This window comes from Chamaea fasciata, unplaced genomic scaffold (genome assembly GCF_029207755.1).
Source record: "Chamaea fasciata isolate MVZ Bird 193981 ecotype frontalis unplaced genomic scaffold, bChaFas1.0.hap1 SCAF_5, whole genome shotgun sequence".
In the NCBI taxonomy this organism is placed as follows: Eukaryota; Metazoa; Chordata; class Aves; order Passeriformes; family Sylviidae; genus Chamaea; species Chamaea fasciata.
Genome location: NW_027094090.1, coordinates 63,305,591 through 63,328,366, shown reverse-complemented (window position 1 = coordinate 63,328,366; position 22,776 = coordinate 63,305,591). Strand labels below are relative to the sequence as shown.

Genomic DNA, 22,776 nt, shown 5'->3' with positions numbered 1-22,776 from the left:
CCACAAGGTACCACCACGTGCGGTTACTCATCAGTTACTCATCGTTCCTCCACTTAGCTTGGAGCTGCAAAGTTCATTAATTAACTTAAAACTGCATAAGCTCTTAGAAATGTGTCCCCATTAGGGATTTTTCACTGCTTTAACTAATTTGTTTTTTAAACAAAATGTGGGATGGGTTTGTACTGATCCGTGTAGGTGAACTCCTGACTTAAGGAGGAAAATTGGCACCTGCAAGAATGAGACTGGACCTTTGCAGGGCTGAGAACAGGGGCCTGAAAGCAGAGCCCAGATGGGTAACCATATCCTTCTTGTGCCCTGAGGGCTTGGGTGCTCATGAATCAGATGCCAGCATTTTGCAAGGGGGCAGCTGCTTTGAATTCCTACCTGATGTGAATGAATGATTTCTGTGGCAACAGAGCAACAAAGGAATAGAAAACACAGAAATTATTGCTTTTCTTTGAACTATAGGTTAACATATATCATACTGAAGTGGGGGGGTTTTTTTGTTTGTTTTTTATTTTTTTTTAATTATTTTCAAGTAGTAGGGCTTTATTACACTGTTTCACTTCCACTGAACAGCCTTTCCCAGTTTGAGCATGGGATGGCAGCTATCATGGTTGGTGCATGGCAGCACAATCAGTTAATCTGGAATGGGCAAAATTATTCCTGCGACCAAATGTCCCTCACATTCACCTCCTGGAGACTGCCAGCCTGATGCATTGTGGTGAAGAGAGGTGTCTGTCTGCTCCTGAACATTGATTAAAATTTACTTCACACCATCACAGAAATTTAAGATGGTTTTCCTAGTCCTGTGGTGGCATCCTTGTGTACATTTGGGGATGGTGACTGCTCTTGGGCATGCCTGTCTGGGTTTCTTGTTGCATCTGAGTAAATTTTTAAGATGCCTTGGTGAGCTACAACAGGCAGGACTGGAAATGCACTGAGGTATGTCAAGATTGGGTAGACAAAATATTTCCCTTTACCCAGAAATTTAAGGGGTTTTTCCGTGCTCTCTGTACCTCCTGAGAAGAAGCACCCCCGACTGACAGAATTTTATGTGGTGGTTTAGAAGTAGGGAAAGGAGTTCAGGTTCTATATTTGAAGATTATTGGGATTTTTTTTTTTGTGTGTGTGTGTGTTTTGTGTTAGCTCTTGAAAATATGAAGTGTTGTGTAAATGTTGAAATTTGGTAGAATAACAGAAGAGGTAGAATCTCCTCTGGGTTTGGAGGATATCAGTATGCTGTGAAACCTGCAGAGATCTCATCTGGAGTCCTTTTCTGTTGACGCTAGTGGAAACAGAGAAAAAAGTAATTCTAAAGCATCAAAGGAAATTAAAATTTTTAAAAAAATCAGTTGGGAAATATGTCCATAATCATATCAAGAGAAAAATAATTTGAGATACAGATACTCCATGGGATGATGAAACCTGGGCAAATATAATAATGATAGATCTCCAGATAACCTGAGATGTTAAATGAAGGATGCATTTGTACTAAAAGAAATGACTTATGCATGTTAGTGTGATTTGAGGAGTGGGGGAGTGACAATGGTATTAAAAACATTTTATTCTGCACCAGAAATCCTTCTTTGAAAAATCTTAGGAAGGTCAGAGAGAAGTAATAAATAAAGTTACCAGGATATTTTGGCTTGAGAGGTGTGATTAAACTCAAAATAAATATGTATTATCAAAATGCCACAAGCAACAGAGGAGAGAGTAAGCGTTTTTCATCCTTCAAACATTTGTAGATAATTGAAGAAGGGAGAGAAATTATTTAAAATGTTGAAATGCATTTAAACTTAAAGAAACAGTATTAACTGAGGGGTGAAAACACTGAAAATAAGATTATATAAGGTTCATGGGCTGGCATTTTAAACAGTCTAAGAGTGAGGTTGAATGCTGGACTATGTCCTTTGGGGAGCAGCCCTGCACTGTTGACAGGATAGCAGAATAGGTTTTGTTTGGGGCTAATCAGCATTCTCTTCCTCTGACCTGGGATGCTGCTGGCTTGGAAATCTAGCTTGTTCTGAGAAGACTGGAAATAGTTTCTGCTCCTCCATTTTTCCTGTGGAGAAATTTTTCTTTGAAAAGAAAAAGGCAGTTTCCTATTTAGCTCCTATTTGAAACGTAAGAAAGTGGGGCAGACAATGTGAGCTGTACGGAAGAACGCAGACTATCAAATACAGTGAAATACTGTAAACAGAAGAGCTTGGAGAGGAGACAGTATGTGGACAGAATGGAGCTGTCATGTCAGGGGATGAACAGTCTGAGCAGGTGAGCAATAGGATTGCTGATACCTGGTTTGCAGTGGGATGGCCATCATTCTGCCTGTCCTGCCTCCTGCTTTAGAACTGCTTTAGAGTCACAAGTGGCTTGCTTTGTAGCTGAGAATAGCAAAGGAATGAGCAGAACTGGAGGGCTGGTGGAGCTGCCCTCCTTTTTTGAGGGGGAAACAAAAATCCTGTCCTGCTTTCAGAAAATGTGCTTGGTGCGTGAAAAAACCTCCGCAGAGCTGCAAGCACGCGACGCAGGGCTGCAACTGCTTGGGGGAGTGCGTGCAAGGAGCTGAGCACTGGCCGTGGCTGGCATGCTTGCCTGAATTTTTCTCTCTCAGATAAGGCTGCGGAGTTTGTGTTCCTGCAGGCAGCAAGGCTGGACTTGAAACCGTCCGTTCTTCAGCACGGGCCAAGGCTGCAGCTCAGCTCTGCTAAGTGGTATTGAATGCCCTTCCCTCTCCTTCTCCCCAGCTGCGGGAGCGCGTGGCCACGTGGCCCCCAGGGGAGGCAGACCAGATAGACTAATGTCAGAGCAAATTTGGGATTCAGCCAGTGTCTGAATGACCCGGTGCTGGCTGGAGGTGCACTGCGTTTATCATTGTTTCCTCCGCCTGGAAGGGAAAGCTGCAGGTAGGCTGATAAAGGGACTGAAAGGTTTGTCCGGCTTCTTTGGAGGTCCGTCAGCCCCTGCATGCTCTCTGCTGAATGGCTGCTTGGTAATTCCCACTCTGCCTTTCCTGTCCACAGGATAAGGTCTGTTTCGATTTACTCCATTGATTTAAGCATGCTGGTGTCAGAATAGCCTCGAGCACCTCCAGGCTTTGTGGGGGAGGACCCAGGGCTGGAACAGCAGCCAAAATTTAAAATCAGGATTAGTCTGTTGACACGCACATAAATCAAACAGCCCTCCTATCATAAATCTTTTCTGTGGATTTTTTTTCTGCTGCGGCGGTGAAAGCAGTAGGAGTGATGCAGCAGCCTGGGCTTCCCGGGGTTGGGCTTCAATGTCAAGGCTGTTCTCCTTTGCCCCAGGTGGCTGAATGCAGCTCCCCCCTTGGTGAGAGCCCTGCAGAGGCTGCAGGGCTGCATGCTTTTTTGTTTCTTTCTTGTGGTTTCCTGACATGGTGGGGTAGCAGTTTTATTGTCTTCTGGGGATATCTTTTGCATGGTCAGTCCTTTGTTTCTGAGTCATCTGATTGGTGTTAGCTACATCTAAGACAATGCTAAAAGCTTCTAAAGAGTTCACTATGCAAGAGGTCTCTGTGGGATACCCTAAGCTGAGGGAGGAGTAGGTAATTAATGCCTTGTGTGATTGTAGAGATGCTCAGGATTGGGAAAGAGTGACTGTGCGGCTGACTTGGGATCTCAGCTTGTTTCATACAACTCTTTGGTGTCTTCACGCTTGGGCCAGCAAGAAGCAGATGGGATATTCCAACACAGATAGCTGTGCTCTGTATGCAGTGCTGCCAGGGCAAAGGAGGGGGCTTCTGCACAGGTGGATTTTAAAAACTGTACTTTTTATCACTGTAGCATGAGAGGGAGATGTGCTCTGAACCATACAATGTGCTTGCTTGTGGGCTTGCTGGTGAGCAATGAGGGTCAGGCTGGAGGAGATGGACCCAGTTAATGATACTTTCAGGGATGCTGAGAACCCTGTTCCTTCTGTGTTTCCTTCTCTGTTGCAATGTGTGAGTGCCTCTTCCCTCTTCTGAAACAACACCTTACTGTGTGTAAAGCTTTGTGTGAGATCACAGGGGTATGCAATCTGCAAACCCCGTAATTTGTTCACTATATGCCACCCAGTAGCAAGAAAATTGCCCTGAAAAGATTAAGAGAACGGTGTCATGGCTCAGAGGAGCAAGGCATGCGCTTTTTGATGGGAGAGATAATAGAAGACTGTGGAATACTATGGTGACGGTGGGTGTGATATTCACATAAATGTGTGTGTTGTTTCTCAGGCTGATGTTTTGATCTATCTTCTGTAGTGTAAAAATGTTTTCTCCTTTTTCCTTTCTTAAGGGTAACCAGGAGCCATCAGCAACTCCTGATGCAATGGTGCAGCCATTCACCACAATCCCATTTCCGCCACCCCCACAGAATGGGATTCCCACAGAGTATGGGGTGCCACACACTCAGGACTATGCAGGCCAGACCAGCGAGCACAATCTGACACTCTACGGAAGCACGCAGCCGCATGGAGAGCAGAGCACGAACACAGCCAGCACGCAGAACGGATCTCTTGCAGTAAGTGTACAAGCCTGCCCAGTCAGAACGGCTCAATGCTTTGGGGAAAAGCAGCCACTGATTAGAATACTGTTTCTCAAGTGTGCGGCAAACCTGCAGTAGACTTGAAAGGAGGGAATTAAAAACAAAACGTGGCTTCTGACCTTCCATTACTGGGTTTCCCCTTTTGCATGTTCCCCTTGTAAATTAGTGCCTGCAGAGAGCAGTAGTACTTGAAATCATGATTGTGGTGGTGTTGTCCAAAGACAGTCTCTTTCAAAAGTGTTAATTACTTTGTGTTAATTGGTGAATTGTTGAAATAGATATGATGGAGGCACATTCTGGAGGGTTGACAGTACAAAGAATTAGGGTGAGCACATGCATTTTAGGTGTAATCCCAATGTGGCTTTGTTTTCAGGAAGCTAACAGAGTAGAAAATTACTTTTCTTTGACTTTCTGAAGACAGCAGGGAGCTTCAGGGAGCAAGGATAGGAGATGAGCTCTCAGCTACTGGTCTTCTGTTTGCCAAACCAAGAGTTTCATCATCATATATATTTTCTTTCTTTTTTCCATGGCCTGGAACTGGCACTGGGCAACATGCTGGCAGATTATCCCAGGAAAAGCTTTATCCACCCCATAAGCCACTTGTTAAGACTTAACTTCTTAATAAAGTGCCTTATGGTGAGAGCCTTCGACGCTCAGGGGTGGATTTAATCTGTTAATGCTTTCAGTTTTACTTGTAGTTGGTGTTTGGCTTGTAGAGATTATTTTTTTCCCTGGTAAGTACTGAATGAATTCAGTGCCAACAGTTGGAAGAACTGATAGTGCCAGCTCGAGTGTTCCTGATGTGTGCTTCTGCTGCTTCTGCAATGGGCAGTGGCTGCATGGTTGACGCCTTTTGTCAAGGCTTTGATATCTTTGATTTCTTCCTGGGAATGCCACGACTTCGACATCTTGAGGAAGTAAAAGAGTACAGACTCTGTAGGGCACATTGGTAATGTGTGAAAGGAACATAGGGTGCCTTGCTTGGCAAAAAAAAGTAGATAAGGAAAGACCAGGCAGGAAATAAAACTTAGAGCTGATGCAGCGTACAGAAACACAGGTCATTGTTTTAGCACCAGATTGTCCGATACCATTCCAACAAAAAAGATTTGGATTGCCCATCTCCAGCATACAACCATCTCAGGCACTGCCAGTTGGATGAGGAAGCTGGAAACAGGGAATAAAAAACGGAGCAGTGGCTTTCCCCCTGTGTTTTTGCTGTTCCCATCCTTGTCCAGAGCTTAAGAGCATTTCTTTTTAATGGAAATGATGTGAGCCTTGACCTTGGATGTAAGCTCTTGCCAGCCTTCCTGTTCCTCTTCCATATTAGGAACCATCTCTGTGGCTCTGCAGAGCCGAGCTCTGTGTTTCGTCAACTAATGCTGGCTCCAAGGAGCCCACAGCCTGTGGCTAGCCTGAGAGGAGGGACTGGAAGCCCATCTGTGCGGGAGGGAGTGTTGCTGGGAGACTGCTGGCAGGCAGTGGTGTTGCCAGGAGTCTGTGGAAGGAGTCTGACTGGCAGGGGGTTATCCAAGAAACAGGCTGAATAACACACAGCACTTGTACTGGCTGTTGGAAACAGGTGTGCATGTCTGGAGTGACCGTTTGATGTGGTTGAAGACGTGCAAGCTGAGCATGCAGAGTCAGGCGTGTGGCCATAGCTGACTGGGAGAGGGTAAGGGCACACACAAGGGCGTTGCTGTGCCTGCTATGGCTGGGACTGATCAAACCCAGAGGATCCCAGATGGTGGCACATGAAGAAACCTGTGGGAGCAGGGGTAAAAGGGCCTCAACAAGGGGCTTTTCACACACCAGACTTTCACATCCACTGCATCCTGGATCTTTCAAGTCTCTTTATCTTTCTGTCTAGGACTCCTCTATGAAGTTATTTTGATTCTGTGGGCTGCCTTAGGATGTAATTCCTTTTAACTTTTCTTCTCAGTATGCTGATTAATGATGTGGGACCTAGGGGAAGCAAGAAGGCTCAGTAGTTACTCAAGTTAAAAAATGCTACTGAAATATAGCAGAACAGGTTGCTTATTTAATTTTAAACATCTACAGCTAATGTTAAGCATTTTGTCCATCCTATGTGCTGGCTATTACTTGTTTAACACACATGTTCAGCCCATGTGGACTAGACTGTTATGCTTTAAGGCATCTTCTCCTTTAACTATTTTACCGTCTTGCTCAAACAACAGTGCTAACTTTAATAGAGCAAAAAGGGATCACGCGTGAGGTATGAGCCTTCCCTGCCATTACTGTGACTGACAAGCACAACTGCTGTCACATGTGTGAAGGCAATACCCCAGACTCAACAGCCAGTGAATTTTTTAGCTGCTGATTTGAAGCCTGTGTTCCCATGGGATGATTCAGAAATTCCTTCAGCCGGACAGATAAGTTCCCTGCTTGCTTTTAAGAACAAGGCCTGTGTTTGGTCATGTTGGCAGAACAGAGGGAGATAGCAAAAGGTGTGGTCAGATGGTGGGGATTTCCTGCTTTACAGGCTGATAGCCTTTTGGATGATTGCAAAGGTAACAAAGAACATGGGGGTAGTTTAAAGGTCACTCACGGAAAGGGGGCTTGATCTTGTTGGTAAGATGTTACACAGCAATGTAATGGGGTCTGTAACAGGGTCCTTAAGACACAGAGTGGGAGCACCTTTTCATAGAAACTTGGCTGCTTAGCTAGAATGATTTGAGGTCAGTGGTGGTGTCTGAGTTAGTAGACAGGGTTAATAGGTCTGGGAGCCTGAGGTCAAAGATCAGCAGTGAACTTATGTAATATAAACTTTGAGAGTCAAAGTCCATGCCTTCCTACGCAGTCTAAAACCCTGAACAAAGGGGAATGACTGGTTGGTGTCATGAGCTGAGGATGAGCTTGGCTATGGATGTCTGAATGTAGTGGAAAGCATTCAGAGGTCTCAGGACTGGGGCATGGAAAAGAAATTGGCACAGTAGTTGGTGTAATACAAACAGCTTCGTATTTTGGAATCTCTATTTTAGGATCAAGTCTCATCTGTGGGGCTTTGTTTCTTGCCTGGCATGTGGCAGGAAGACCTCTCGGTCTTTGTGTCCAGGCATCTGTCCTTTCTCTTGATACTGTCCCAAAGCACAGCTGAAAGACCTGTATTAAAAATAGGCTGAGGTACAGAACCATATTTGGCTTACTTGGTCTGCCTATTGCAGCCCTCTTCCTTAACAGTTGATGCTCAGCATTTCACTTATGGTGCTGGGTTGCCTGGTTTCTTCCCCCTTCTTGGTTTACCTTAGTGCTCTTATCCCTAATGGAAACACCCAGCACAGTTGGCTGCAAGGGGAGATGCTAATTAGGCTGCAGTACCTCTGGCAGCTGAGCTGATCTAAGAGATTCACTGCTGTCAGAAAGGAGAGATCTGGCTCCGAGCGCAAACTCCCACTCCTATTTACTGTCTCTGGCATTTCTTACGTGAGCCACTTTAATTCACTGACCTGGCAGAAAGCTGTCCAATTCTTTTGCTGGGTTAATGAATTAGAGCAGCTCTTGGAGGGATCCAGCAAATGCTGTTGTTGCAAGGTAAGCATGTGGAGAGCGTGGCCAGAAGCCGAGAGCAATTGTCAGCTCTCTGCATCTCCTGGTACTCTACCCGCAGAGGGAAGATTAATCATCTGCTGAACTAAAAAAGCTTACTTGATAGTAAATGCAATGCACTTAATACTGCAAGCTGATTATTCGACTTCTCTTGTTAATGTCAGAGGGAAGAATTTGTATGTATAAATTATGAAATGCAGCTGGAGGTATAGAAGTAGTGGAATAAGTTTATGTAAATTACTTCGCATGAAAATGGCAGGTGCTGTCGCCTTGGTGTTACGTTGTCATGAGCCAGAATAAAGCATTATTTAATTACAGAGTATTGTATCTCTACTTCTTGATGGGGTGTACTGAAATGTATTTAACTCATCCACTGTACCATAAAGGGATATTGACTTTCAGATTCTCAAAGAAGACACATTTGTGGTGGGGGACCCATATGTGTCCAGAAGCAAGACAGGGAAGGGGCTTGGTCATCTGGCTGTGCCTTGTGCATCTAGCAAGGGCTTAGAAAAAAGAGAGCCAACGACACCAAGGATTCCTCAACTGACTTTTGCAACACATGGACGATGTTATAATGACAACTTTCCCTTGGGTATTTCTTGCCTGGACTGAATTTGCAGAATTTTCCTCTGTAATTACTTTTCATCCCTTTAGTAATTAAAGCAATTGCTCATGTGAGGTATTTCAGGTGAATAATATGTTTAACGAATATCGTCAGTTATTTTCTGATACTGCTGAGCAGGTAGACATGAAGAAGAGCTAGCTTCAAATAAATAGTTTGCTACTGATTGGCCACCTCAGCTTAGAAATTGCAGTCTTGAGGTTGCAAACCCTGACATTTAACATCAAGAGTTTGCTTCGAATATGAGGCAGATTGTCAGCACTTGCAGACTTGTGTCTGGTGAGGCAGATTTAAAAATGAGAAATGGGAAATAAATCAGCAAGTATCATTACGTTACTGTATATAGCTATGGTACTTCTGCGTATCTCTCGAAGCTTTTAGCAGATCTAGCAGAAGTACAGGGAAGGATAAAAGTGATGATGAAAAGGATGTAGCAGGTTCTTTATGTGAAGAAATGAAATCTTCACTTAGAGCTGTCAGGAATAAAGGTATATGACAAGTACATAGGAGATTGGATGGTAAGGCAACTAAAATATGGAACTTTCCTGTTTTTCTCTTACTAGGATGCACGTGGGAAATAATTGGGTGCTATGTATGAAAAAAGTGCAGGGTTTACTACGTACTTTATACTTATATCTATATAATGAAGAAATTAGCATTGCAACACTTGTCCATGGGATGCTTGGCAAGTTGAGACATCAGCTGGCTTAGTTTGCTGGAGAATAGTCAACAAGCATTTCCCTTGTTCTTGCATCCTTCCACAGATGCCACATATTTGTGTGCTGTTAGAAAGAAGATAATGGGCTGGATGGGTCTTAAATCTGTCACTGTGTGGCAGTTCTTCTGTCAATGGAGAGGTCCGGGGGTGACCACTGTCTTGGGAAATTTTGCTGTCTGCTTCACCTTGTCAGGGCATCCCTGTTTTGTGAGGGCTGGAACTGCTCACAAAAGGTTTGACAATCTGACCAGCAGAACAGGCCTTTCAGGGGTTTCCATTTCACCACTTCATTGAGAGGGAAAAGAAAAAAGCCCTAAAGAATGCTGTTAAAAATACCCATCTTTGGGTTGAAAATGTTACTGGCCACATCAGAGGTGTTGTGCAGCGTAGGTAGCAAAGCTCTATATGTGCTTTCCTATGTTATTTTTGTGTTCTGTGAGGTATGTCTTTAATGACAGAAGTGAATAAAATGACTTAAGCGTCAGTATGTCTGAAAATAGGTAACTAACAAAAAGTATATATCAGAAAAATTATACCCTAAATTCACCTGACTGTATGGAAAATAGTAAAAACCCTTGTAGAAGTTAATTGGTAGGTTCTTAGAATTTTTTGGGCTGGTTTTTTAGCATACAGAATATTTTGGATTATAGTTAATTGTGCCTGTAAGTAGCCCCCAGTTTTTTTTTTTAATACAACACTGCTGGCATCTGTGGAAAACCAACTACATGGATATAAATGTAAAATTATATTTACTTCTGTTAAAAAGTGATAATTAGCCCTAAGGTCTTCTGTCTGCTGAACAAGTGTTTAAGCAGCTGAAGTTGCCATGGCATTTGCTATTGGATGTGTGGGACCTCAAACCTACTTTAATAGAGTGTGGTGGGGAAGGGGATGGATTTTGTGTCTAGGGCCTAATCCTTCACTGTTTTTCCATGAAACCTCCTCAGTGGGTATCTGTTCATTGGTGGGTGACTGGTTGTTTTCACACAGGTTCTTCACTAAAATTTTCCCGGTATCTTTTGTTGTAGAGATTGTTGTAGAAGTTTTTCCACATTATCTGTGCTTTGCTTCATGGTGGGAATACTGCCTTCTCTCAATTGTAGCTTTTGGTCCTTGTCTCCATAGTTCTTCAAGTTCTTGATCCAAACAAGGTTGGGTGTTTGGTTTTGGCTTTTTTTGGATTCAAGACTGATCAAGGAGCAGTGGAGTGAGCACAGTCTTCTGTCTCCTAGATTTTGTAAGCCACCCAAATCCCCTTTTAAATATAGTTATTAGTTACTGTTTGTATTTTGTAAATATTTTCTTTGCAGTGATTTATAGCTCTTAACCTCCTCAGTATGATTCACAACATTTTGTACTGCCTGCTTCCTGGGGGAGAGAATGGGATTTTTTTTCGTTTGTCTGGAACTTGGATCTGAAGCAGTTCCAGTTCTAGAAGCAAGTGGGAGATGGAAACAGAATGTGCTGGGTATTAATAATCTCTCTGTTGGTCTGTTGCACTGGTGCTTGTCTGGCCCACTAGGGAGGCATCCCTCTGTCAAGGCCTTCAGATGGAGATCTGCTCAGACCTCAGGTGGTGCTGGAGCCCCTGCCTCCCTGCTGCCGAGGGGAAATCCTCAGCAACTGGTTGTTCATCACCTGCATTAGGATAGAGGAGACCAGTTGAGAGGTGGGAAGGTGGTTGTAGAGCTGACCCCAAACCTTTTGGAACACCCTTGCGCTGCCAGGTCTCCTCCTCCCCTTTTACACGTGTATGCACATGAGTGTAATCTGTGCTTTTCTTTGCAGCTGCCTCTTCTTGCTTAGGACTTCCTTGCCGCTGGCAGGTGTAAGGGAGGAGCTGACCTGAGGGCACAGGCAGCAAGGAGTTAAAAGTGAAGCACATGCTTTGCTGTCCTGAGCTGTGATGTGTTTCTCCGTGACCTTGAGCAGAGCTCAAAGCTTGCGTGTGCAGGCATGAATGGCATTATCACCTGCATCAGTCTATGTTACACAGGCTATGCTGAGGAGGTGCAGTGAATCCAGTACTGTTCCTAAATGTGAGACCTTTGCTGCAGCATGTCTGCATTGCCTGATGACGGGCATTGGGACCTAGGGAATATGTATTAGTGCCCTTCCAAGCCGATTCTCTAGAGAAGGGAGAGGTCTCTTTCTTCACTAGGAAGTGCTGACACTAGGCCAGAAGGAGCTTGAATCCCTTGTGGGGAAGGAGTCAAGGTGGGGAGTGGGCACTTGGTGAAATGAGGGCGTTCATCATCTGGCTTGGTCAGGGTAGTACTGCTGCCAGGCTCCGTTATGTGCTGCCTGAGAACAGGCTTCAGGCCCTTCCTTTCATCTCCTTCCTAATGAATTAAGCCAGGGAGTAAGTGTAAAAGGAAAAAAAAAGATCTGAAGAGACTGGTTTTTTTCATTTATGTTGTAGCTGAATGTTTGGCAGTGGACAAATATATTGAGCTAATGTTATGGGGTGGAAAGTTCAAATCTTACCTTAGGGCCATGGATGATAGAGATGAGGGAGCTACAGCATGCCTAAGAAGATACTTAATGTTAAACTACTACTGAAAAATCAGGCTATGTGAAAGCATGAAAAGCATTTGGAGTCTCTCAGTACAGTTAAAAAAGAGTGGACCAAGATGCCTTTATTCCTTCTATCATTTCTTCTCTTTGAAGCATTTGTGTCACTGTATACATCTCACCTGCTGCAGAATAACTCCTGCAGCGGCTCTCTGCCATATGCAGGAACAGCTGTGAGTGCTTTTGAGGATGCCAGTGTACATGATACATTGCACCCTTGGTGAGAAAGGAGTTCTGCCCTCTGCCTAGGAGCAAATGTATGGGAGAGGAGTGCAAACAACATTCTGGCTTCCTCCCCTGGGGAAACAGCAGATCCAGTCCTGTGCAACCTATATTTTAATGTAACTCCCTTTTAGCAGGAGTATTGGTGATTTTTGGGAGTACTCACTTGCAGGTGTTGTATGCAGTGGTGATAGATAAGCTACTCCTGTGTTTTGTCTTTCTTGGACAGATTTGCCCTGAGGAGTAGAGGACCCTGATGGAGGCATAAGAATTAAACCATTAAATAGTGTGGTGTGATTTATTTGCAAGCCAGCTGCATTGATTCTTCCCCTAGGCTGTAAGTTTGGAGAGTCTTTTTGTCATAGAGGTGAGGGAAGGAGAGGAGGGGGAACATGCGGGGGACAGCTTTTAGATAAGATCTAAAGGAAGTTTCTGAAGTTTTTCTCAAAAATTTGATGTTTAGGGGTGAATGAATCTTAGACAAATAAAAATGCTTCATTCTACAAGGCTTCTCCTGAGACTTGCGCAGCTATAGGAAGTAGACATACTTGTCAGGGCAGTATTGTCATTCTTCCTATCATAGATAATTTATGTTAACCAGATCAAACATGTTTTGTGCTGCATGCACAGCTCTACTGAAATGAAATGGAAAGCTGCCACTGCTCTTCTCAGCGTGGCAAGACCCCAGTGCTTACTGTTTGCTTGCTCTTGTCTTTGTATATACATTCGATTTGTAACCAACATGTAAGTTCGAGGTCATCTCTTCAAGTGGTATTTCTGGGCAGAAGATACTTTCTTAGTGTTGCCAATTGAGTTTATCTGTGAAGAGATGTTTCCAAATGTTTGTGAAGTGTTGTATATTGAATGATGTGCAGAGCAGCCTAGCAAGTCCAGTCAGTGGTTGGGGAATTGGTGTGAGCAACTCCCCTGAGATTTCTTTCATCTTTGGCACACAAATTGCATATTTAAAACAGGAGAATAAAAGGACCCAAACCAGCAAAAACCTCGCCCCTACTCTTATGTCTTTAAGGCCCACATGTTTTCTTGAAAGTGCCTTAAAAAAACCTGGCTCTTAGCAATTACAGTCCTTGCCTTATTGTAGGACTACTTTATACTTGATGGGTTAAGGAGGATGTCAGGTTGGCATCTAAAGAGTTGAAATGGCACTTAAAAATGTATCACACGGGTAGTCAAAGCTTGACTCCTGAGAGTCTGAGGCAAGCAGCAGGAGACAGACTGAGTGGGTGGGTGCTCTTTGAATACCTTGGCCTGTCAGTGAATGCACTTGGAAAGGGGCAAGAGCAATAAAACTGACCAAATTGTGGTCTGCTTTGTTCTGTGGCTCTGAGGTTTTGAGGTCATCTTTCTGACTGAAGTGCGAAAAATGCTATTTTCTCATCAAGCCATTTTGCAAAGGGGCCTTGCCTTTATATTTAGTGCTGTGCTCAAATTTTAGCACTTCTCAGCAGCTTGTGTGAGCTTAGACTGAAATTCTATTCCTTACTTCACTCCTGCCAGTAGTCTCTGTGCAGGCATTAGGCACACAGATCTCCCTTACTCCTCTGTCTGCTTCTTGTACTTTTTCTGTGAACAAATACCCCTGGTGTACCCCTTGACCTCTGTTTGCCATGGCAGTCAGTGCTTGAGAGCAGTGGAACAAATTGCCTTTCTTAGCTGTGGAATTGGTAGCAAAAAGCAGCACTTGGAGTTTTTATACATCTTGCAGTGGTGATGACTGTTTCCTGTTCCTGGGCTCACTTAAATATATGAAAAAAGTTAATCAGAGACATCCATAAGGTGTTCCTATATGGATTTTGCCATTTAATTATAGATCTTCTTCTGGGGTAATATTTCTCTGAAGGGAGCTTGACAGAACAGATGCCGTTTTGCCTCAGGATGCACTTCTTGTATTGGTCCGGTGCAGAGCTGCCACTTCAGCTGTGGGATTTTGATGATTGCATGAACATCCTGCCACATGAGGTTAGAGTGGTGGTACTACCTCCCAGCCCCAGGATATGGAAGATCCGTCTCTTCGTTAGAGCTTTCATACGGTGGCAACTGAAGTGGGGAAAATGGGCTAAAAGAGAGAAGTAATTTAAGAAAACTAAAGAAAAATCTACTAAACTGGAAGGTGATAGGAGGGGAGGGAGGCCGAGATCTCATTCGTGTTTACTTATGGAAAGGGAGGGGAAGAACAACAGGTCAATTATTACATGCTACTGGCTGTATCAAAATAATTGTCAGGTGCTAGATAGCTCCATTCGAAAGTGGAGTGCTAATATCTAAGAAGGGGTAGACAAGGCATATGAAAGGAATTTGTGTGATTTCTACCTATGTGCACACTTTTGTCTTTTCTGATTTCAGCAGACAGAAGGAGGGGCACAGACAGATGGACAGCAATCACAGACACAGAGCAGTGAGAATACTGAGAGCAAATCCACTCCAAAACGACTTCATGTGTCTAACATTCCCTTTCGCTTTCGAGATCCTGACCTTCGACAGATGTTTGGGGTAAGTTATGAGCACCTTTTCAGGCATGGCAGATTCTCCTTCTCCACAGGTGGGACACCTGGTTCTGTGTATTTTTGTGAATGAAAAGCCCTTCCCCCTCAGTTTGGTCAGCACACTGTAATGCAGGATTAGGACAATTGGTAGTGTTTAACTTAGCTGGTAAACACATGAGAATTATAACAGTGTTCTTCCTATTAAGAGTCATAGAATGGTTTGGGTTGGAAAAGACCTTAAAGATCATCCAGTTCAAACAGCCTTGCCATGGGCTGGTACACCTTTCAGTAGGTGTGCTTAGAGCTCAATCCAGCCTGACTATGAATCCTTCAGGGACGGGGCATGTGCAACTGCTTGGGGCAACCCAAAACTTCTCTGAGCAGCAATGTTCAGTGTAATCTAACAATTGGTTTGGGAAAAAAAAAAAAACAAAACAAAACGAAACCTCACCTTATTTCTGAGTAAAGGCCAGGATTAAGCACTGACTTAATAGATCCTTTGCAAAGCACTGTTTTTCTGTTGCATAGAAACATGTTGAAGTATTTATTTCCTCGTGATCTATTTCTGTGATGAAAGATGGCTGCAAAAAATTTGCCAACTAGTGATTGCATTTGGAAAAGCTAGTGCAAGTCAGATGGTATTTTACATTGTGTATGGTATACCTTCTGTTTCTTTTGACCACATAATTTGTCTTTCCTAATCCTTGGATGCTATTCATGATTCTTGATTTAATAGCTTTTTGAGGAAGGGTTTGTTTATGTGAGTACATGTGATGACTCATTCCACGTGAACAGAGATAAACGATCTAGATGTCTTGTGACCTAACCTTCAGGTTAAGTTATCTATATGTCATATCATCATCATGAGGAATATTTGACTTGTTGAAATAATTATAATATGATCCTTGGTTGATGGCATGTTTTAAAGTCTTCTGAAATATTTATTATTATTTATGAAGTTATGCCTTTTTAAGGTGCAGTCCAAAGAATCGAAGTTGGGAAAGCCCAAAGCTCTTGTCACCTTAGGCTTGGACTGTATACTTTGGTCCTCACTTATAGCAGCTGCTCCTCCAAATTCTGCAGTATTTCTATTTCAGTTGTTGCATCTCCTGAGCCATCTGTGTGGGTGTGTATGCATGCACAAAAGCACATGCTTGCTTGCAGAGTTGTGTTGCAGTATTGTAAATGTGTCTAATTCATGGACTTCAGTGCTGTAAATGAGGGAAGAATTTGGCTTAGCTGTCTGTAGCTTGGACAGTACAAAAGAAACAATACAGTGGTCAAAATGCAGAAAGGCAAGGGTGCTATTCAGAGGGACCTGGCCAGGCTGAAGAAATGGGCTGAGGGAAATGTTATTATATTCAGCAAGAGTGAATTTCAGGCCATCCATCATACTCAACTTTCTGTCAACCAGGCCCTCTGGTCCCTTTCTGCAGCACTGTTCTCTGGCATCTCATTCTCCAGTCTGTCTGTACATCCAGGGTTGCCCCGTCCCAGGTGAAGAAGCTGGCACTTGTGTTCGTTAAACTTCGTATGGTTGGTGATTGCCCAGCCCTCTAATTTGTCTAGGTCTCTTTGCAGGCCCTCTCTGCCTTTTTTTTACCAATTAGATACCAGGAAAATTTTAGGGTTTTTGTGAGGAAGCTTAGATAGTGGAAGACATTGCCCAGATGGGTTGTGGAACCTCTGTCCTGGACACAGTCTGGCCAAAAAGATCTATACCTGCTGTGAGCAGAGTTCCCAGCCAAAACCATGGATCTGTGATTCTGTTGCAAGAGGCCTGGGTTTGCTTCCATGTTGTTAGATTAGGTTATTGCTATACTCTTGATTATTATACTTAGATTATTGTTATACTCTTGATGTCTGTGGGAATATTTTCAGAATTAAACTCATCTCCTGGCAATCTGTGATTGCTGAATCTTCTGCTCTGCTTTTGTGGTTTTTCTAGCTTGCTTTTTGCTGTTGGAGGGCTATGCAGTAGGCAGTTCCATCCGGTTTGGACAAATGGTTGCTGAAAACACAGTCAGTTCTTGGACCACCTGCTACAATCTGTATTTATCACATCCTGCTCTGTGCTATGGCTACTCCCCTCTCCTGGGAGCTGCATCGCTTACATAAATTTTACCCCCTTGCTGTCCCTTCTCCTGGGACGGGTGCTTAATTGACAACTAGTCCTTTTCACACTTGTTCACCTTAATGCTTTTCTGCCGTGTGCTCCTGGTGTGAGAGACACAGGTAAGATGGAAATGACGAGAAAATCCCTGTCCTGGTGACTCTTGCCTATGCTTTGCAGTTTGGGACACCCAGGCAGTTTAAATGAACTGCAGTCCTAAGAAGTGACTTGTAGGAAATGCAGCCTAATTACTTGCTTTAAGATTTCCTGTCATGTTTTGGGCCTATATGGTGCCCTTTTTGTGCATAGGAGAGATGGGGAATAATGCTGTGTGAATTGGTTTCTGGTGTTCCTCTGGTGTTTATTTTTTTTTCTAAACATCAGCTCAAGTTCCAGCGCACTGAATGTGATTTTAACTGAGTGAACAATATATTCCTTGTAAAACCTTTAGGTAGTTCACCTGGCCCTGTGGTTGCTGAGAGTTATGCCTGCCAGAAGAGTGTTCATCTTCTGCGACACAAAATGCCCCATGTGCCAATTTTCTGTAATAGAGAACTTCGTTACTTTGCCAAGGAAGCAATGAATGATTCTCACACATCTTCCTTTTTCTTTCAGTGCTGCTTCTCTCAGCATGCTCATAGCCTCGAGCAAGAGAGCATGCCCTCTGAATCCTGCTTGCTCCTATTTCTTTTTCAGGATCAGGATGCCTTCCTTTGGGTGACTCACTGAAACCTACCCTTCCTCCTGAAGGGGACTCATGGTTGTCTGAGTCTTCAGCTGTGACTAGCCTGTAACCCCCATCTTCTCCCTCTCCCTTCTGTATGTCAGGTCGCATCTCCTCAACGTCATATTTGAGAGACTCAAAATCCTTGCCTGGAGTGATTTTCCCAAGCTACTGTACAAAGAGAGAAATTGGGTAGACAGTAAAGCCATGGAGGAAGAAATAAATGTGATGGTAGGGAGGGAGTAAAGAAGTCCCCTCAAGGATAGAACAGCATGTGAGAGGTCAGCCCAGTCCTGGGGCACAGAAAACATCTAATGCTTTTGTCCAGACTTGAGTAGAGGTGGACTTGAGACATGTTGTCCCACATGTGATTAAATACATATTACATAAGGCTTTCTAAACCTGCTCCATTTGGCAGAGCTGCAAACGTAAGGGTTTCTTAACAAATTCAAATCATTTGGGTTCCGACCATCAGCTGTAGTATGTTTCTTACAGGTTCTTGAGATATCTTCAGGAATAGACCAAACATTTTCTTATGTGTGCATCTTACATGGAGGCAAATAATATGGCCTGCTTAAAACAGGTAATATTTACTTTACGTTTCATGAGGCCAATGAAAAGACTTCCAGAAAGCTTCTAGAAGGAGTAGGTCATTTTTTAATGCACACAGTTCTGCACCCACTGAGGAATAAATCAATAGTTGACCTTGTTCTTGCAGATAAAGAAGAGTTAATAGCTGACCTGAAATCCCACCGTTGCCTAGGTACCAGTGATTGCTATTTGTCTGTATTTGCTTTGTGCAAACAGAATATGGCATCAGGCAGCACTGTAAGGAGCTTTAGAAGAGTGTGTTTCTTGGAGTTTAAACAATTGGCAGGATAACTGCCCAGGAAGGTACCTTTAAAAGGGAAGTATTAATGGAAGCCATAAAGTATGCAGCAGCATCATACTGATGGCCAAGAAGGCGTGATTCCACAGTTGCTGAAACTGTGGTAATAAAACTCAAAGCATTCCGCACTTTAGGCAAGGAGGAGGAAGTAAATAGCAGGGAGTATAGGTGCAAACTTAAGCAAAGAAGCTGGTGAAAGTGTGCTAGCCATAGAGGTACTGGTGACCTAACTTTAGAAAACCCATCAGTTTTTTTACATGCGAAGATAAAAGGTCCGTGTATGGGTACAGTATAAAATCTGGAGGTAGTTGTGTATTTTTGGGGAAAAACCCCACAAACACCAAACAAAAAAATGAAACGGGGAAAAAAACAACCCCCAACTGATTGTGTTCAGAATTTAAGAGGGGATATTTTTACCTCATCTGGTTTTCTACAAAATTAATAACAGAGGAGGATGAAACAGTGCTCACTAATATTTAAAAACCAGCAGATGTAGATAAGGTACGTCCAACAATAATAGCCAAACCAAGGAGCTCCATTATTCATTAATACTAATTTTTAGCCAATTCTTTTAAGGTAGGGGAGTTGCAGAGGGGTGGAACACTGCCCACCAAGATTCACTATTGAAGAAACCTGAAAGGGGTGACTCAAAGAGCTATGAACTATTTATCTGTATGTTAATCCAAGATAAAAATAATTTTGCAACATTTTAAAGAAGCCCATTAGAATCTGAAAAAACATGTTAGTATCAGTTTAGCAGAACTTTGAAATGTACGTCTTTGCAGACAATTGCTGTCTTGTCTATTTTGACAAACTATTCTACAAAGCAATACTGATAAAGTGAAACGTTGCTCAATCAATTGAATTTGTCCAAGTCACCAATTTTTAGGAAAAATAATACTTATCTCAAGCACAACACACATTAGAGGGATTAAAAACCTCTTTAATGATAGATAATAAAATAGTAGTAGTTACTTGGGAGATAGCTGTGATCAAGACTTGTTTCTGTTGTCAGTTTCCCCAGGGATCTGTTCCCATCTCTGTCCTGTTTACTATCTGTATCAGCCCATGGAGACCATACTGTTAAAACCTTGCCAGTAAGGTTTGCAGTTAAAAAAAATATTTGAGGAGGAGGAAAGAGACAGATAAGGTTACTGTTAGAGAATGAGTAGAAATGCCTGGTTGACTGATGATAAATCCAACAGAAACTGTTTGATGCAGCACATTGCAGAGTACTGAGTCTGTGGAAACTGGTCTGTGCTCTTAAGATGGAAAGCTTTCTTTGGAAAACTGATTTGGGAGAGTACTAATGATTGTTGAAGATAGTTGCTTCAATAATTCAATGGGGTTATCAGGTTGAAGGAGGGATGTGATCTTGTTCATGTTCCAAATTGAAAAGACTGTGACTGCATAATTTTATTCAATTCTGAGATCCGTTTAAGACCAAAAGAAATGAACTAGGACTTGGAAGGTGAGTGATTTTTTTAACTTGGTAAAATATTAGGTATATTGTTAACTTAGCTTATTAAAAAGAGGTGTTAGGAGATGATAAGTAATTTCTATACAGATGCTTATATATGGATGTTACCTACTAGCAAGGGGTTTACGTCTTGCTTATAGTCATAAGATTTTCCAGCTGGAAGCTGAGATTTAACACAATTACCCTTAAAATAAGAAAAAAATTCATTGTCATTGAGGCTTATTTGAACAGTGGAACAGTTTACCAGGGAGAAGAAGAGTTGCCATTAGTGTTAAAAACAAATTAGCAACTCTTTTTTCAAAATCTTACTCTCCGTTTTCTGAGAGACGTTCTTTGGCTAATGTGTGCAAGGACTCTGACACGATGGCAGTCATGTTCTCCTACACTGGTGGTAAGATGTTCCCTTGCTTTCTGGACTGTGTATGCAGAAGAAAAATTGATGATTCCCCTCAACATATTTCTTGTCCTTTCAGCTTTGTGCTGTGATAGTGTCAGTGCTTGCACCTCATGGTTGGTAGCTTCAGCCCTTCCCTCTCATGCTTCAAGGAACAGTTCTCCTCCCAGTGTAAAATTGACTGGAATAGTCTGGTCATTTCTGGACTTTTGAGTTGGATGGACTTTGGAGTCTTCTGGTGAAGATAGAGGCTGGGTTGGACAGCTTCTGTTCCCAAGCTGAATCCTGAATTGTCTCCACAAAAACAAGCAAGTGGATTGTTTTAGTAGTTCCTATGGATGTCCTTGAACAAAATATTTCTTACCTGTTGTGAGAGCAACAGTACGAGGAGTCAGAATTGATGTTTCTCAGTGTGTCTCAGAATTTAGGGTGGTGAAATGCTCTTTGGTTTTGTGTAAAATACAAATCAGGACTATGTTGTTGATGGTTGCAGATGAAGGTGGGTTAGCACAGTACAGGTTGTGAATTTTTGCAGACTCTGGCTTCAGATGGAGACCCTGCTTTTTTAAAAAGTTGCTCAATCTATAGCTACTACTTGTACACTGTTAGCACTTTCTGCTGGGGAGCATAATTGGCTCAATTGATAAAGTGGTTTTGTGTGTTATCAACTACAGCAGTAGTAACCCATAGATGTTTTCTATAAAGGTGACTATTATGTCCCATTTAATTAATTTCAGTTAATGAAGTTATTAATAATGTCATTTATTACAGATGACAGAATGGTAGCCACTTTTTTTTTTTTACATTGGAAAAGGATGACATAAAGGCAGATAATGTTATCCTTTTCCTTCTCTAAGCATAATTAATATCTCTGTGGCAAGGTTCTTTATGATGTATGTTTGTGGTAGACCACTGCTTCATATGACCCAAGCAACAGAGTTCTGCAAGCTCAGATACTTTTGGAAGCTCTTGCTGCCCTCAAATCTTGGCCTCTGAGGAACCATTTTGTCACTTTGCACTTCCTAAAATACCCTGTTGGATTTAATTTTTTATCCAACTTCGTTCTGGTGTCAAGAGTGCAAAACACCTCCAGAAGCCTATAGTTTGAGGCTAAAGCAATAACAAATTGGACTACAGCTCTTTGTCAGCAAGAATTTGGTAGAATTTTAAGTCTGTACTTGCCAGTAAATAAATTTAAACATAGAAGTAATTAGTGATGCACAAGTGTTGACAATGGAAGAAGTAGTTGTTTGAGCGTTAAGATATATAGGTAGTTGTATGATAGAACAAGAAGCTCTGACCTGCAGGTGTTGATGCACTGGGGCCGGAAGTACAGCAATAGCACTCGTGCTTAAAGGGACTGCTTTCTGAGTGGATTGGACACCTGAAGGAGGTGATTCTGTCTTCTGGATATCAAGATGTATTTTAGGTTTTTCATCTCCTGGTACTACTGGCCACCAATTGCATGTAATAAGTCCTATGTGCCAGTATTGGAGAACAAATATTCTGACACAAAGTGGTCTCACTGTGGCTTTTCTTGTTTCCAAACTCTCCCTGTGATGACATTGAACCCCAGCCCTGTCACAGTGCGCAGGACTTTGTTCTTGCTGGTGTTGGCTAGAGTTATAAGAGATGCTGCTGATTATATTGATGGGTTTCACCTGGATGTTTTCTGAAACCACCTTTCAAAAAAGACTTGTGTGCTCAGTGCTGCTTGAACATTGTGCTTTGTCTGGATGGCCATGGTGTGCAGGGGTGCTTGTGCCCTTGCAGTTGCCAGCAGCTCTTGTACTGTCTGTTTTGCTCTGAGAAAGCTCTCTGCTATCAACTTCTGTACTGACCCTCTGCTGGAAGGCAGTGATAACTGGGTCATACATTTATCTAAGATTTTTTTAGGTGTTCTTATGAGTTACTAGGAACGTCTGCAGCAAGACTGTGCTAAATGTCATTTAGTAAACAGTGCTGTGCTGTAGCTGGATTTAATTGGATAAAAGGCCTGGGTAAAATTACATGGAGTTATCTTCTATTGACCCAGTTTCATATGGATTCAGTCTACATGCTAAGTACTCTCAGATTGATTTTGGAATGTATGCTGCTTTTGTGGGCATGGATCCAAGTACCTTTTCTGCAGCATCAGTACCAGGTTACCACTGCAGTCACACCTCTGGGGAATAGCACAAAGCAGGAACAAGGAGCTGGAAGTGTAGACCTGGAAGTTAGGCTGGTGGTAAGATCTCACTCTGGGTGGTGCCCTGCGGTGGTGTCCATCCCCATCTCTGTTTAATGTGAAAATCTTTTATTTGGGATTTAGAGAACAACAAATGACTGAGAAACCGTTTGTCATCATGTTTTGTTGTTTTTTGGGGTTTTTTTTCTGGGATGGCTGTGGTCTGTAAATCCTGTTAGAAATCTGCTCTCTTTGTGT

General features: G+C 42.7%; 1 protein-coding gene across 14 annotated transcripts in view; it reads left to right on the top strand.

Annotated features, from left to right (window-relative positions):
• Nucleotides 1–22,776, top strand: part of RBFOX2 (RNA binding fox-1 homolog 2) — a 171,299-nt gene that overhangs the window by 106,243 nt on the left and 42,280 nt on the right. For all 14 annotated transcript variants that reach the window (XR_010720880.1, XR_010720878.1, XR_010720881.1 and 11 more), the window contains 2 exons: nucleotides 4,296–4,520; nucleotides 14,612–14,758. Coding sequence is in view for 10 of the 14 variants with exons in the window: in XM_066184020.1 (XP_066040117.1) it covers nucleotides 4,296–4,520; nucleotides 14,612–14,758 (372 nt within the window). In the remaining 4 variants the exon portion in view is untranslated. The remainder of the gene's footprint in view (nucleotides 1–4,295; nucleotides 4,521–14,611; nucleotides 14,759–22,776) is intronic.